Source organism: Onychostruthus taczanowskii, unplaced genomic scaffold, assembly GCF_017590055.1.
Source record: "Onychostruthus taczanowskii isolate IOZ18803 unplaced genomic scaffold, ASM1759005v1 scaffold62, whole genome shotgun sequence".
NCBI lineage: Eukaryota > Metazoa > Chordata > Aves > Passeriformes > Passeridae > Onychostruthus > Onychostruthus taczanowskii.
In genome coordinates this window covers 2,954,301-2,969,348 of record NW_024503901.1, presented here as the reverse complement: position 1 = coordinate 2,969,348, position 15,048 = coordinate 2,954,301, and the positions used below count along the sequence as shown (strand labels likewise).

The 15,048-nt window shown below is 36.3% G+C and overlaps 1 protein-coding gene across 1 annotated transcript in view; it reads right to left on the bottom strand.

Annotated features, from left to right (window-relative positions):
* Positions 1-285: 285 nt before the first annotated feature.
* UCHL3 (ubiquitin C-terminal hydrolase L3) overlaps positions 286-15,048 on the bottom strand; it is a 41,913-nt gene continuing 27,150 nt past the window's right edge. The window contains exons 7-9 of the mRNA XM_041419960.1: positions 4,877-4,952; positions 2,275-2,333; positions 286-1,010 (exon numbers count right to left, since the gene is read on the bottom strand). Of these exons, the coding sequence (XP_041275894.1) occupies positions 927-1,010; positions 2,275-2,333; positions 4,877-4,952 (219 nt within the window). The 3' untranslated portion in view covers positions 286-926. The remainder of the gene's footprint in view (positions 1,011-2,274; positions 2,334-4,876; positions 4,953-15,048) is intronic.

The window sequence follows — 15,048 nt, the reverse complement described above, 5'->3', positions numbered from 1 at the left end:
CCACCTGACAAACTTACAACAGATATTCCAGCAGGGGACAAAAGTATATGACTATCGTGGCTACCTTAAAATCTCCAGTCTGTTTCTTGTTGCTAAACAAGACTTCATTACAACAATCATCCCTTTTCTATCATTTATTTCAGATAGGTGAGGTACTTCACATTGCTGTATTCACCTGTGTGTGCCCTCCACAGTCCTACCACTTGAATTTCTTAATGTGCTTTTTCGGGGGGAAAAATCCATGTAATTTTCCCACATATATAAATAGCAAACTCTAGTTTAACTAAAGTTTTTTGACACTATATTAACATTATTAGACTTGAGAAACAAAGTGAAGTTTTATTCAAAATGTAAACATTAAGATAATTTTAAAATGTTAGTGCTCACCAACAATAAGAATAGTCCTTTTTCTGCCTATTTTCTTCCACATATTTATTTATAAATAATGCACTGAAAAAATGTTTTTGTCACGTGAGTCACCTGAAGAAGATCTTATAGTATTCTTGCACCATTATAAATACAAGATGGAGATAGCCTCATACTCCAAGATTTCAGCCATCACCATACCACATACTCCACTCAGAATGTTACTTGTGCATGATACAAATGATAATCCTGCTCTGAAGCAGCTCATCATTATTACAAGGAAATATCACAGACAGTAAGTCCCAAAACTTTTAAGGGAGTGGAAGGGAAAAAACCCACCAAGATAAAAATCTTGCACAAAATGCATGCCTGTATAGAAATACCCAAAGTTGCTGTAGGAACAAGCAGCAAAATATAGCAAGGACAAATGCAAAGTTTATTCCACGTATGCTACAATTAGTCAAGATGTTAGGAAGTATCAAAATTTGTACTATTAACATATGGCAACAGTTTTATTCTTACAATACATTGCAGTAGAGTTGCCTCGCTGGAAAAGGCTTTTAAGCTGCAGACAGAGCAATTGCATTAAATCTTAATTCTTCTGGGTCACGTTCCATGAATTTCTTGCAAACTTCTATTGCATCCTAGGGCGAAAAAAAAGTACAAAGAAAACGAAAATGAAAAACAGTATAAATCATATTTGTTATAAAAAAACCAAACAAAACACAACCGAAATACGAAGATATGCTTTATCCAAACTATGCTCAAAATGGATTTTTCTATAAAGGTTTACTAAATAGTGTGACAAACCTACATAACTGGTATTTCTGATGTGAGTTACCACTACTCAAGATTACTTAGTGCTCATATGGACAGCCTAAAAGAGAACATTTTTTATGAAGGACCTTAGCAATTATGATTTTTGTTACTGAATATTACTTAGTGCAGCAAATGTGTTGCTTTTCTGACTTTCTAAATGCATCTCTGAAGTTTGCCTTAACTAGTACTCCTGCCTTCAGAAATTTTTCCTTTGTTTCAAGATGAATCTAAGCTGGGTGGGGTAATTGAAAGATTTTAAGTAATTCCTTCATCTAGCTTTAGGGTGCAATCTGGAGAACACATGTTATCAGCAAAACAGAAAAAAGACTCATACGGAATAAGGAAAGCTTTATCCAATTTCTTCCCCTGTCCAAGCACGCACAAATTATTTGCAAACTTTACAGACATTAGTCTATGCTTCTAAACTACAAAATAATTTTGTACTTTGTTTGTTTTAGTTTCTCTGGTTTCTTCCTTTTGTAATGCTAATCCAATCTGGATATCATAAAACTCAGTTCTATGCATTGCCTTCTCTCAACTTCAACTTTGCATCATTCTGTGGGGATGACAGTTTATCCTCTCAACTCAGTGTACCCCTTTCCAATTAATTTCTCAGCTCATGACACAAAGAAGCACCCAAAAGAAGCTGTGAAAATAGAGAAGAATGATTATTAGCAAGGGTGAGAAAGGAAATCAACTTCTGTCTAGTGTGACACCTATCAAACTATAAACCAAAGGAAAGAGAAAGAAAAATTTTAAGTTTTCAATCTACTACCTTCTTGTTAGATGTACTAATTGAAAGGAGCAGGAGTATATGAAAATCTAAGCACAGAAGATAAGTCAGTCTGATCTTGTAGTCAACCCTTATGATATTTGTTACGATACTCTGTCATCCACAGCCACAACATAAGTGTTCCAAAGTATCTCTTTTCAAACCTCATTTGGCCTCACCATCCCACTTGCTCTACTCCTCAAACTATAAATACAGCTAGACTTGTATAGGTATTTTCATGTATCTATTTTATAAATTTTATAGAAATACAGCAAGAATTTAATATAACACCGTTTAAGACGGTTCCCTATGCCTACCTCTAAAAAAGAATCGTCACTGGTTTCCCCATGGTTTATTGGAAATGGCTTGCGCCCATCTGTTGAAAGACAAAGTGGATTGAATAACACATTTATAAAATTATATAAGTTTCATTTTTCCAGTGAAAACTATTTAAACACATCTTTTGTACTTCACTTTCCCAAATGTTATCTCATTTTTCATAAAGTTCACACACGCAGCTAGCTGCTCCCTGGTCTCTCCACTGCTGACTACTTCTACCAGTGTCATTATATACAGTCTGTTGCTTTTAAAAAATAATCCAATCAAAATTATGAAATATTTTTCAATATTTAATTTGAAGCTTCAAAGCTGTAAGTTGCTGTTGGTTTAGTGCTGGTATAGTACTTCAGGTTTTCAAGCAGAGTAGAAAAATTTCAGCTACACTTGATGGATTTACACAGACAGACAGCTGTATTTCTGTGGTGTTTGACAGCTGTGATCAGGGACTCCACAACAAATCAGAGTAGCAAACCCACCATTCTGAAGAGTCTGGCATCACTGAAAATATTTCTGTCAATTAAAATAAATTAGCAAACAAACCCAACAGCTCTAAGTATTTTCATAGCATTTAAACAGGATTGCTATGGTTGTTTTTCTTTTATATTTTTTTTTCTTGTATTTCCAATAGAATAATGCTTGTCATTCTCATTAAAAAGAATTTCATTGATATAAATGCTTCAGGTTACTTGCAACGAGTTAACAGTATGAAAACTTGTGTCAGGGTATCTTAAGTATTTGCTAAACCAAAATCACTTTTGGCTCTGTCTTCCCTGTAAAAGGCTTTTCCCTCCCCAAAGATGCCACCAAAGTTGACAACACTTCCAAACTGCATTTTCCATAACTAAAAATAGATTTGATGTTAGAAAACATTTGGATTTATATGAACAAGATGTTGTTCATTACTGTAACTACCATGGTTGAAGATACAAGGCAAAACCCTCAGAAAATGCCAGGGAAACAGAACTGAATACCCTGCACTGTTGCAAGCTAAGTTTACCTTAATTTTGGGGCTTTTTAATGTCCATATTGGCAGAACAACATTTTAATTTCATGTGTCTATAAATAATGTGTTTTCTATGACAGAAACATCATATTCATTTAATATCCATGTGCTTCCTTAGCATTTTCTGCATGCCAAAGACCACATGCTGCCCACACTGTCTGAAGCCAGTGAATCAATTGAAAAACCTTCAATTTTTCTACTTTTACATTGGGGGTTTTTTGCTTCCTTCCCTGGTACAGAGAGAAGTTATTAAGAAGAAATAGTACTGTTGACATTCCACTGTACAGCAGAGCTAAATGCCTCTTCTCCTTCTAATTTTTTATTTTTAGGAAAAATTCAAATGGGACTTCTCTCACATCTTACCTACAGAAAATGGGTAAACATGGTCATCATAGTATGCAGTCTGCTTTTTAAGCAGCATAAGTTAATGGACAAGGAAAATGTATCACAGAAATAGTAGCACACAACCAAAAAAAAATGAAAGTCATCCCTTATGCCCTGAAATTTAGAGCCATAAAATATTTATTGCATCCTACAGTACTTGCCTTTTTGATCTAGTCCACTGACATACAGCATCATAAAATACAAAAAATGTGTGCCTATTGGTTATGACTTATCCCTGGTAATACCCCTTAGATCAACTTAATACTAACATAAGCACTTCTTATATATTGCTTATGCCCATGTTGTGATTATTTATCATCTGTTAAGGGCATTGCTTAATTACATGCTGATTTTCAAAAGATGAAAGTCTTATCACCATAAAATACTGCAAAAATTATGTTAGGAAAGATCAGTGACTTGCAGCTTTGAAATACTGATCTGCTTGCTGGATTTGTGAGAAGCCTTCTGGAAAACCTAGTTGCCCAGCAACATATTTAAGATTGGAGTCATTAGAGAATATCTGAGCAAAACTAAGTGCTACACAATCTGAACAGAGAAAAAATAGCTGTATTTCAAAAAATAAGGAGTACTGTTGCACAGTTAACTGTCTACTGACCACAAAAAGTAGAGGAAAAAATAGCAGACTATTACAAACAAGTTGCACAGTGTTAATATCTCTTAGCACCCTGACTACATAATTTGAGTTTAAACACTATCACACTGCTTAATAATATAGCTAACATTTCTGAAGTGGCACACAGTTAATTTAATACTTCCACAAGCAGTTCAGGAACATAAATGTAACAAATGTCCTGGGAAATTTTGAGGTTTTATCCATTTTTCTTGCTTCTTGTCCTTGTAAATGCCCACAGAAGTTTGGATTCAGTCTAGTATTCTGTACCATTTTATCTTAATAGGATAGAGTTGAGGGAATGAAAACAAAAAGACCCCAAAAAACAAACAAAAAACCCCTAATAAACAAACAAACACCCCCCCCCAAAAAAAAATCCCCAAAAAACCAAGAAGAAGGCTGCAGTTGTTTGAAAGAAATCCCCAAACCCCTAAGATGCAGCTGAAAAGAATCTAAGCCCTACATAACATCAAGAAACCTCTCTGAAACTTTGACAGCTAACAGCATCACTACTTGCATTTGTTTCTAACAAATGAAGAGAACAGATAAAAAGTGTTCTTACCCAATTCATAGAGATGACCACCTACATTAACTAATGCAATAAAGTGAAGATCTACTTTTTCATCTATACTTGGCGCCTGCAAGACAAAACAAAATAAATTGTGCTTATTAAACTCTTATTGCTATAGGATTAATGAGCACGTATCATCATCATATGCAAAATACCTGGAGACAAGAAATCACTATTGGGAAGCACATTCTGGATCTATACAGAATGGCAGAAGTCAAGAGAGGAACATTTTGGAATACAAAGACACTGTCTGCAATGCATATATCAGTAAAAACCCATGCAGTAAAGTAGCTGAAAGTATTTCTGATTATAGCTCTACATAAAAGCTCTAGTTTTCATTATTGAATTAGAAGTAAAATCAGCTCAAATACATAAATATCAAAAATAGACTTTCATATAAATAACAAATCCTTCACTAACCTATCTTCCATAACAAAAGTGATGCAAGACTCAACTCTGAAACTGTAATATTTTAGAACTAAAAATATTCACTGGTCAAAATAATTTTTTCCTCATAAGCCAACCCCAGTTAACGAGTTTCGTCTTCACAGTCAGTCAAAACAAACACATCTTAGGTGGGGAGGAAAGATAATAACTAGAAGTGCCCAGACTGAATTTTCCAAGTGGCATCATACTCATCATACCCAGAAAGGACTCAAGTGCAGTGACAGCACCAAGTGACACGACATAAAAAATGTTTACAGTTAGTAAAGATCTACCTAGCTCAGTACTGTGCAGGCAACTACAGCAAGCAGCAAAAGCTTTTGCAGGAGTTTGTGGGCACGTAGAGCATGGTGCTCCACCAACACACATTCCCAGCACCCGCTGAGCAGTGGTGTTGGAACCTGTGAGTCAGAAGATCTAGCATCACTTCTGAGCCAAAAGCTCTATCGCCACTGTTGTGCTCCATAGCAACTGATGGCGTTAATTCCTTATCAGTCTGTCCAGTCTGCATCTGAACAAAATTTAAGATGATACTGTTTTGAGCAAATGGGAAAAAGGACTTCAGGTTTTCTTCATTATCAAGAATCTGACTGTGTGAAAATGTATTTCTTGTAATCTTCTTTCATCTTTTAATTACTGCTAGGCTTACATGAATTTTCTAAAAGACTCCAAAAATGTAAAAACTTGCTAAAAACAGATTAGAGTGTAAAATAAGTTGTAGAACCTCAAAGTCATACCATCTTTTAAAGACTGGGTTCAAAATTTCCTTTTTGGTGATGGCCATGAAGACTTTAAAAGATGACATAAATTGAAGAAATTTGGCAAACAACCAGAGCAACAGAGTGAAGGACAAGAAGTTACTACAAGTCCTTCAAATACATAGGAAGGCCAAAGAACACAGCATTGTGGAGGAACTGCCAACAGCTTACAGAAATTCTCTGCAGCAAGCTCAAAGATAAGAAAAAAAGAGAAGGAAAACAAAAAAACACACATCTTCCCCTCACTCTCATTTAAGATTTATTTCCATGACCTGTTAGAAGTGTGAAAGGCACAAACACCCTGTTTCATCATTGTTTCAGAGAGCTTAGAATGCAGAAAAGGCATTCTGGCCACTGAAGATGAGGCATCTGTCAAAGGGGCAAGAGTATCTTTCCACCAGAAATTCAAGCAGTCTAAGTGAAATGGCCTTTGATAATTTTGTTTCACAGAAAGCCAAAGAGAGCCAGGACTTAGCAAAACCAAACAACCCCAAGAACTTGACTACTTCAGATACAAACTTCAAAGGACACACGTTTTCATAAAACCACACAAGACAGCAGGTAACATTCAATGGCATCTTGTTGTTATTGCTATTGACCACCCAACTTTTTACAGACACCTGAACTGTAGTGCTACAAAAGTGTGCAGGTAGACAAGGCTGAGCATGCTTGTCAAATCCCACATTGTCACCTAATTCCCTTCATAGACATATCACTTCACAGCTGTTCACTTATCAATCAAACATAAAAACTAAGAAATCTGGGTTTAAGAAATTTCAGGATTGGGGGAAGACCACTGCCAGTTAGTGTCACTTTAGGAAAGAGGTGGCTTAACAATTTAAAGCCTACATCTAAACATACTCTACCTGGGTTCAAGGTGACATGAAGCAGGAGAGTAAATCACTATTTCAGAGGACTTTGAGATGTTCAGGAGTTGATTTTTACCACATTTAGACACAGGATATAGTTGCCCTTTTGACCATTTTAGGTGTTAACTTCTTTGTCAAATTCTAATAAACACCCTTTCTCTAGAGAGACACCACTGGCATGCTTGGAATGCTGAGTCTATATATAGAAAGAAGATGAATAAATAAGCCATCAAAAAAAGTATGATTGACTTTTCATAAAGTTTACTTAGAGACAGACTCCTACAGAATCCTGCTGAGTTTTTGTATAAGACTAATCTAAATAACATGCTTTCATTGTGCTATTGCCATAAACTGTGAGAAATGTTGTGTTTTTACATTTTTAATTCCCCAGCCTCAGAGAGAATGAAAATGCCATGCCATTATTAAGTTTTCTACCATATGTTCTAATGTAGGCAGTCTCCTTCCATTAAGATTTCTTTTCATCTAATCTAGATAGCAGTAAAGTTGATTTTTACATTTCTTCAAAAATTAGGATTTCAATAATTTATGACAGAAAAATATTTGCATAATCATAAGCACAGTGAAACAATAGGGTCTGAATAGTCACGATGACCTAAAACTTTGTATTATAAAAATCTGTTGCTTATAACTTAAGCAAACAAGCAACTGGATTAATCTTTCCCAACGTGATGAATCTGATTCAAAATCCCTCCACCCCTCCCCTCCTTAGGGAAAAAGCCCCCAACACATCCATATGTGTGCAAGCACACTCACACACACACACACAGACACCACATGAAAAGCCTAGTTTTTAGTGGGCCAATTTCCACTTCACTGGGAAGTCCTAGAAATTCTAACACTTGAACCAGAAGACTTTAAATTTCAAAGGAATGGAAAAAAGTGGGAATGTCAGCTCCAGGGAGATGTTTTTTGTGGTCTCCTCAAAAAGCTACACCTTTGGCCAAGTTTTCAAGTTTCTAATAAAGTGTCTATGTGAATGCTTAAAAGAACAAGGAGCATAGCTTTAAGAAGTATTCCTGCACATTCATCATGAAGTAGTATTGCTTAGAACAGTTACAGAGGATTTTCTCTTGACTGCCTTGTCAAAGACCACAGTAACACAGACATCAAGCAAGTGTTCAGATGATCTGTTCCTCTACATTTTTTCACTTAAAAGCCCAGTCAGTGTGCAAAAGGAAAAAGCACATTTGAAGGACCACATGTGTGTATGAACCACAAGGAGAAAGATATGGAAGTCTAAATAATGTGATTGTCTAATCAGGATTTGGAACTAACCTATGGGATTCAAGACTCATTTTTCAAGTATTCTGAAGAGCTGTCATGCTGAGTACTTGAAATTTCTACTTCTCTCCTATCCAGGAAAGAAAGAAGGAGGACGAATACCGGCACTTTGAGTAGCTCACAAAGCTTACGTTATAGTTGCAATCATAGTATAAGAAGTAAGTTTTGGTAATTTGGGTCAGTAGACATAATTTTTCAAATTTATTTCTCCAAACTAAAAACATGCTGAAAAATAAAAACCAGAAGACTCAAAACTGATTTAAAAAAGAAAAATATAAGAAGTTCAGTACTCAAAATTATGGTTCTGAGAACATAATCTCAAATGTAACTTTTTCCCAAAGAACTGATAATACAGAATATTTTCATGAATACTCAGTTGCACACACAAAAGAGACAGCCAAGGTTATCTGCCCTCTAATTTTGGATACCAAATTAAAAGCACTTAAATATCAGAGTCCCTGTTTTTCAGAGGATTTGACTGCCTTCTCTGGTAACTTGGACATTCAAATTGAATACTAAACAAGTGCTGACCTTTATGAGAAATCAATTTGAATTGACTTGTCTCAGGTCAATACCCATTAGTTCATGCTATTGAAACAGAACCTCTACATTTCTTCCTGTCTTCACTAGCAGGTATCAAATCTGTAATTAAAACTGCATTTCCCAAAGTTTTTACAATATAAATGATAATCCTTTCTATACCTTCTTGTACTAAGAAATACCTTTAGTTTTACCTTTCACCAGTGCATGCTGCCCTTTCCTAATGAACTAAACCAGTCTTTCTAGTTTTTGCATTAACCTTCATAAACTCAGTGGTACACCCCGTATCACTGTTTGCCCAATCATATCAGCCTATCTAATAAAGTATATTTCATCACCTGTACAGTTTATCTTGCAATGCACTTACACCATTATCCCAATCTAAAAGTTGGTATTCAATTTTCATGCATGTGAAATCCTTTGATATTCAAATGTTGCTAAGTGAAGACATAACTGTTTGTCAAATTTATGTGCAACTGGTTTATTTTCCTAAGAACTTCATTTCTATGACAAACTTACAACTGAGAAAAAAAAATAGTCTTGCTCTCATGGATCCACTAAACAAGCCTTACCATATCCTGCTTAAAATGTATTTATGAAAGATCACATTATAAGAGCAGATTCAGTGTTACAAGACAGTTTTCAGGCAATTTCTTCCAACTATATATGGTATTTTTATTATTACCTTACACTTGTTTTTGAAAGGAAGAAGCAAAGCAAGAAGCCTCACAAACCAGTTTAGCAGAATGCTTTGCAATACAGGTAGTGACTGGGAAAAGAAAAAGAAGTCACTTGGTATTAAGTCAAGGAACTGGCATCTAGAGTCTGTTAAGTTATGGAAGAATGCTGAATACTGATAGGGAAGAGACAATTTTGCAGAACCTTCAAGAATAAAAAAAATTCAGATACATCCAACTGAAAGATCATGACAAAAGCACCTACAGTTTCAAGAGAAGAAAAAACCTTAGACGTTTATCTATACAAGTTCAGTCACAAGGTATTACAAGAAGCCAAAGAAAAACATATCCAAAAAGAAGACTACTAGGTATGGTTTAGATTCAATAAATTCTGAAGTAAAAGGGAAAAAGTGATGCAATTGCTGTTGAGTAGATCAGACATCTGTAACTTCTGTTTTGCAGCATGGGATACGCTTGGGCAAATATACTGTGCAGGACTGTGAAAGGCATTTGGGTCTTGATTAAAATACTGCAACTAAAACAAAGACCATTGGAATGATAGACACAAGTTTTTAGTAAGACTATTTCTGGCTTTTTCTCACAAAACAGTGACAACTCTATTAATACCCAATATACTGCAGTGAGTTTGACGTATAAAAGGCAGCAAAACCTAAGGCAAACAGAAACACTAAAAGAATAGATGATCTGGAAGAGAAAGTGACAAGGATGGAGGGAAAGTCAACATTACTAAACAAGCATGCTGTTAGCTTATCTTAAAAATTTGCCACATTCACTGCAATTATCACATTTATACAGAATGCTTCTGGACAGTCTTTTCAATTTTCCCCCCCCTCCTAATATATGTTCTTAACTCATCTAGAGACCTACTCTAAAAAGATGCATTGGGTGTGGCTGAGATGGATGGAGCTCGTTTCCCCAGAGCAGCCCTCCCAGTGCTGAGCTTTGCATTGGTAGCTGCAAAGGGGCAGCCCTCCCAGTGCTGAGCTTTGCATTGGTAGCTGCTGAGCAGTGCTGGCACTGCACCACTGCCCTCTCTCCAATGTTTCACCCTCACCTGTAGGAGAGGGGTGGGCAAAATCCTGTGAGAGGACACAGCCAGGACAGGTGGCCCAAACTGAGCAAAGGGATATTCTGTACCATATGAGGTCCACTCAGCAACGAAGGCTAAGAGAAAGGAGGAGGAAAAAGGGGGAAGGCATTAGTTATTGCAACATTTGTCTTCCTGGCCAACCACTACACACACTGAAGACTGGCTTCCCAGGAAGTGTCTGGACATCCCCTGCTGATGGGAAGTACAGAATAAAGCTTTTGTTTTCCCTGCTTTCATGTGAAGCTTTTGCTTTACTGAACTGCCTTTATCTTGACATACGAGTTTTTTTCTCTCTTATTTTCCCCCCACCCTGGCCTGCAAAGGAGGGGAGTGACAGAGCAGCCAGATGAGCATCTGGTGTCCAGCCAAGGTCAACCACCATTGAAGTCAAGGAAAGTTTTCAACTAGGAAAAGTGCTTTTATTTAAGGAGTCTAGAAAAATCCTCCCAGCATCAAAATTTTTGCTCTAAATTTTGAAACAGTCTTTTTTCTGTTTGTCAGTGTTTTAGTAGTAGAAATGTACTCAGAACTACAAGAAAGTTCAACTATATTTTAACCACAATATACAGGATGTTCCCACCCCCTTAAATTCAAGAGCATAGTTTTCTTAATAAAAGCAATACTAAAAAGCTCATACATTTCTCATACACTGGCCTCATGCAAAGCTGAACAGTTCAGCCTCTTTGTACAGCTAGGAGAATATCAGAGCTGTACTAATACTACTTGTTGACAGGACATTAAATACTACCTTGTCATTCAAATTTTACAAAGCCAACGGAGACAGCTTTAATGCCAAAAATACTGTCTGGTTTCTTGCATATTAAACTGATTTACAAAAAGGTTGTGTGTTCTTAATTTTCTTGTAAGGCATGTTATACAAATGTGTAAAGATGAGAACAACATTTAGTTACCAATACATACCAGCCTATGTAGTATTTCTCAGTATTTACCGATAAATCTTTATGTATAGGCCTTGCAATTTTAATCCATTGGATAAAGACATCAGGGGAATTAAGGTATAATATTTTAAAACCTTTTAGCAGCAAGCTTCTGTTTTGCCAAATAGAGTTGTACTGAAAACTAAACTAATTTTCTGAACTTTTTTAAAGCAAATGCTATTGGATGAGGACTCGTTTTTAGACATTTTCTGAAGTTACTAAAACTCTCACCTTAGTTTTCTGCTATAATGACAACAGATTATACTGTAATGTCTTAGCTAAGTCATTGTTTATTTATTGTTGAAGTAAACTCATGTTCAATTAATGCTTTTGTTCTAGGCAGGCACACTCAAGCTCAAGTCTCCTTCAATAAGTATTTTCTTAGCAACAAGCATAGATAAGTCAAATTCAAACAAGATCCCAGTTTCAAATTACAGAAGCATGACATAGAATTTTCCAAGGTTTGCTAAACAATAAAATCCCCAGGTAAAATGTCAGATGTTTGTCAATGTCAGCAAAACAAATGAGAGGTAAGAAGCATGAGTTGGGAAGAATTTAAGTCTGTACTTAACTTCACACCTCCTCAGATCCCAAAATATTTAACTAGCTCCAAATGATAACATCAAGAATGGTCCATAGTTCTGAATACTGCATGAGAGCTAGATACTTAATAAAAGCAATTACTATTCACAGGAAGACAAAGGAGTCTGGGAAAAGGCCTCATCTTGAGATATTTATCAGGATAAAAATAAAAAAGCTACAAAGAAGTGGAAGCATTTGACACTGATTTTTATAGCAGTAAAACATTAAGGATTTCCACATGTGCAAAGAAACACCTGAATGAAAAAGAAAATTATTTGAACCACAGATAGAGTAGTTTTTTCACCTCTGTAAAAAATCTACCTATCTCAAAGAAGAAATTCCAGGAACACAGGTGAAATGTGATCAGTATCAAAGAATGATAAAAACAAAATCAATGTCCCAATTTTGCATTTAAGAGCATTAACTTCTACATACCAAGATTTATTTTGCTATTCATGTATGCATTAGAAGTGATCACTCCTTAAAAGCAGGACGAAATAGCACTAAAAGACTCTTTCAGTTCAGTGTTTCTGCTGGTGGCCATCAGGCCATTTAGAAACATTGGCTACTCTGTACATATAATTTTTTTTCCAGATTTTCAAGATACATTTGTGGTTGGTGAGTGAAGGAGGAGAAAAGTTTAAGTATTTGATGACAAGCTTTTTTTATTGGAACATCTTCCGTTTCAACTACAATGTTTGTGTATATGAAGAAACAAGATGTCAAGTGAGAAAGTAACCAGCCCCTTGGGATTAAAGAAAACATTTTGTCATTACTGAAATACCCAGGGACCAATAACCAAGAGTTAAGGAAAGAAAAGGAGACTAGGTTTAGGATATGAGAACTTAAAACCAGGTCTCAAACACAGAAGAAATAATACCACGTGGCAAAAAATTAGAAGCCCCTTGATTTAGCAGATCCAAATGAAAGATCATGAAGATGAGATGAAAAGAAGAGGCTGGATGTGGAGCCTATGGCAAAAAAAAGCGCCAGTTCATGAAAGGTAAACTTTTTCTATGCTTGGAAAATGATTTGGCATATGTATGGAATCAAAAATACCAGGACAGCAAAGCATGGAATGATGTACTTTTGCTGTCTGACGTGGTGGAAAGGGAAAAAATAAACCAGGAAGAAAGAAATCTTAAGAATGGTTGAGAAAAGACCCCAACAAAACATGATGCCTTGAAGACTGAAGCTACATGGCAGAAGGCCAGTGGTGTCAGAGTAAGAAAAGACTGAAGATGGACTACACTTACAACAGAATGAAGCCCGACAGATGGAAGGCGTATCAAGGGCCGCCACCGACGCAGACGGACTGACGGACTGGGAGCCTTTGCAGGACCTACATGATTACGTTTGGCCCAGGAGAGGGATGCAGAGTGACACAATGGTGAGGCCTTCGTTCTGCTGTGGCTAACCTGAGGCTGCGATGAGCATGGTGGTGAAGACAGCGAGGACGATGACGACTACATAAACATTAAAAAAGAACATACTTAGCCCACTTAAACTTGAAATAGCATCCCTGCAACTGCAGCAAATAGCAACTGTAGAAATGTCCACTATTGAGTATATTGTCCTTTAACTGCTCAAATCACACAGATAATAATCAAGAATGTGTTGAATTTGAATGAGAAGATGAAAGAACACTGCAAATAAGCAAAGACGTTGTTCAAATCTGAAGTTTATAGTCAGATAAGCTAGAGGTTATTCACACCCAGGGAACTTGACAACATGAACACAAATTAACTGACTCATTCAAGAGACAGAGTGTTGGAATGTGAGGAGGGAGGGGATTTAAGCATCATTTAATAGAAGAAATCGTTAAGAACAGAGAAAGAATCAGTTTTGTCTACAGCTACAAAAGCTGTGAGCAATAGTTCTTTGGCAATTTGGGAAAGCTAGATTGTGCTGCTCTGGGATTTACGATGAATCAAGTAACTATGGCAACAGAATCCAGAGTTTCTTTACTGTTCCATGTCTAACATAAAAGGAAAGCAAAGGAAAAGGGAAGCTTACCGTGGTGAGGTATGCAACTTCCTAAGTTTTTCACCTATTCTTCTAAAATAGCAGGCCAGTGGCAGTACTGCCATTAACACTCAGGATCCCTTTAGTATCCGTGGAAGCAGTAGGGCTATGTTAAACCATTCAAATTGTTACTATTAGAAGAAAGACCATAGAAGTATTAAAAATGACTCTCAGCTCCAACTGACAAAGTTATAGTAAATATATTAAAACCAGAAAGGACCATTGTGATGATTTAGTTTTGATCTTCTGTCCCACACAGGCCACAGGACCAAACAAGTTCAAGTTTTGCTTGGATCAGAGCATACTCATAAAACAAAAACAAACATTCAAGCTTAACAATTTTTTAACTACTGAAAAAAATCAGAACAAATAAAAAGTTCAATCAATCCTGTCTATAGCTACAGAGAGACAATAAGCAGCATATTCATACAGTTTACTAAAATTTGTAATAAATGAAAATGCAACCTTCTTAGTCCTGCACAATGATGACATAACAATTCATCTGGCCACGATGCCAAACCAGGAGCTCATCTTCAGCATTTCATCTACTATTATCTTGGAATATATAAAAATTCCAGTGTTATCTAGAGCCTCTCAGAGAACCCTTTGCCTTCTGTCAAGAAATAAAGTTAGTCTTTTGCGCTAATTACACAGCTTTTATTTGGCCTCAGAAAAACACTCCTTGGTTTGAAGCTAATCTAAAGAGCGATCCAGATTGTCCTGTGTTGATGTCTTGTGCTTTAATATCTGCTGATCTTTTTCCACCGCCTGTAAGCTTTGAGGTGTATTTTAATAACAGAATCATGGAACAGTTTGGATTGGAAGGACCTTAAAGATCATCTAGTTACAATTCCCACATGGGAGGGACACCTTCCATTACACTAGGTTGCTCAGAGCCCCACCCAAATCGGTCTTGG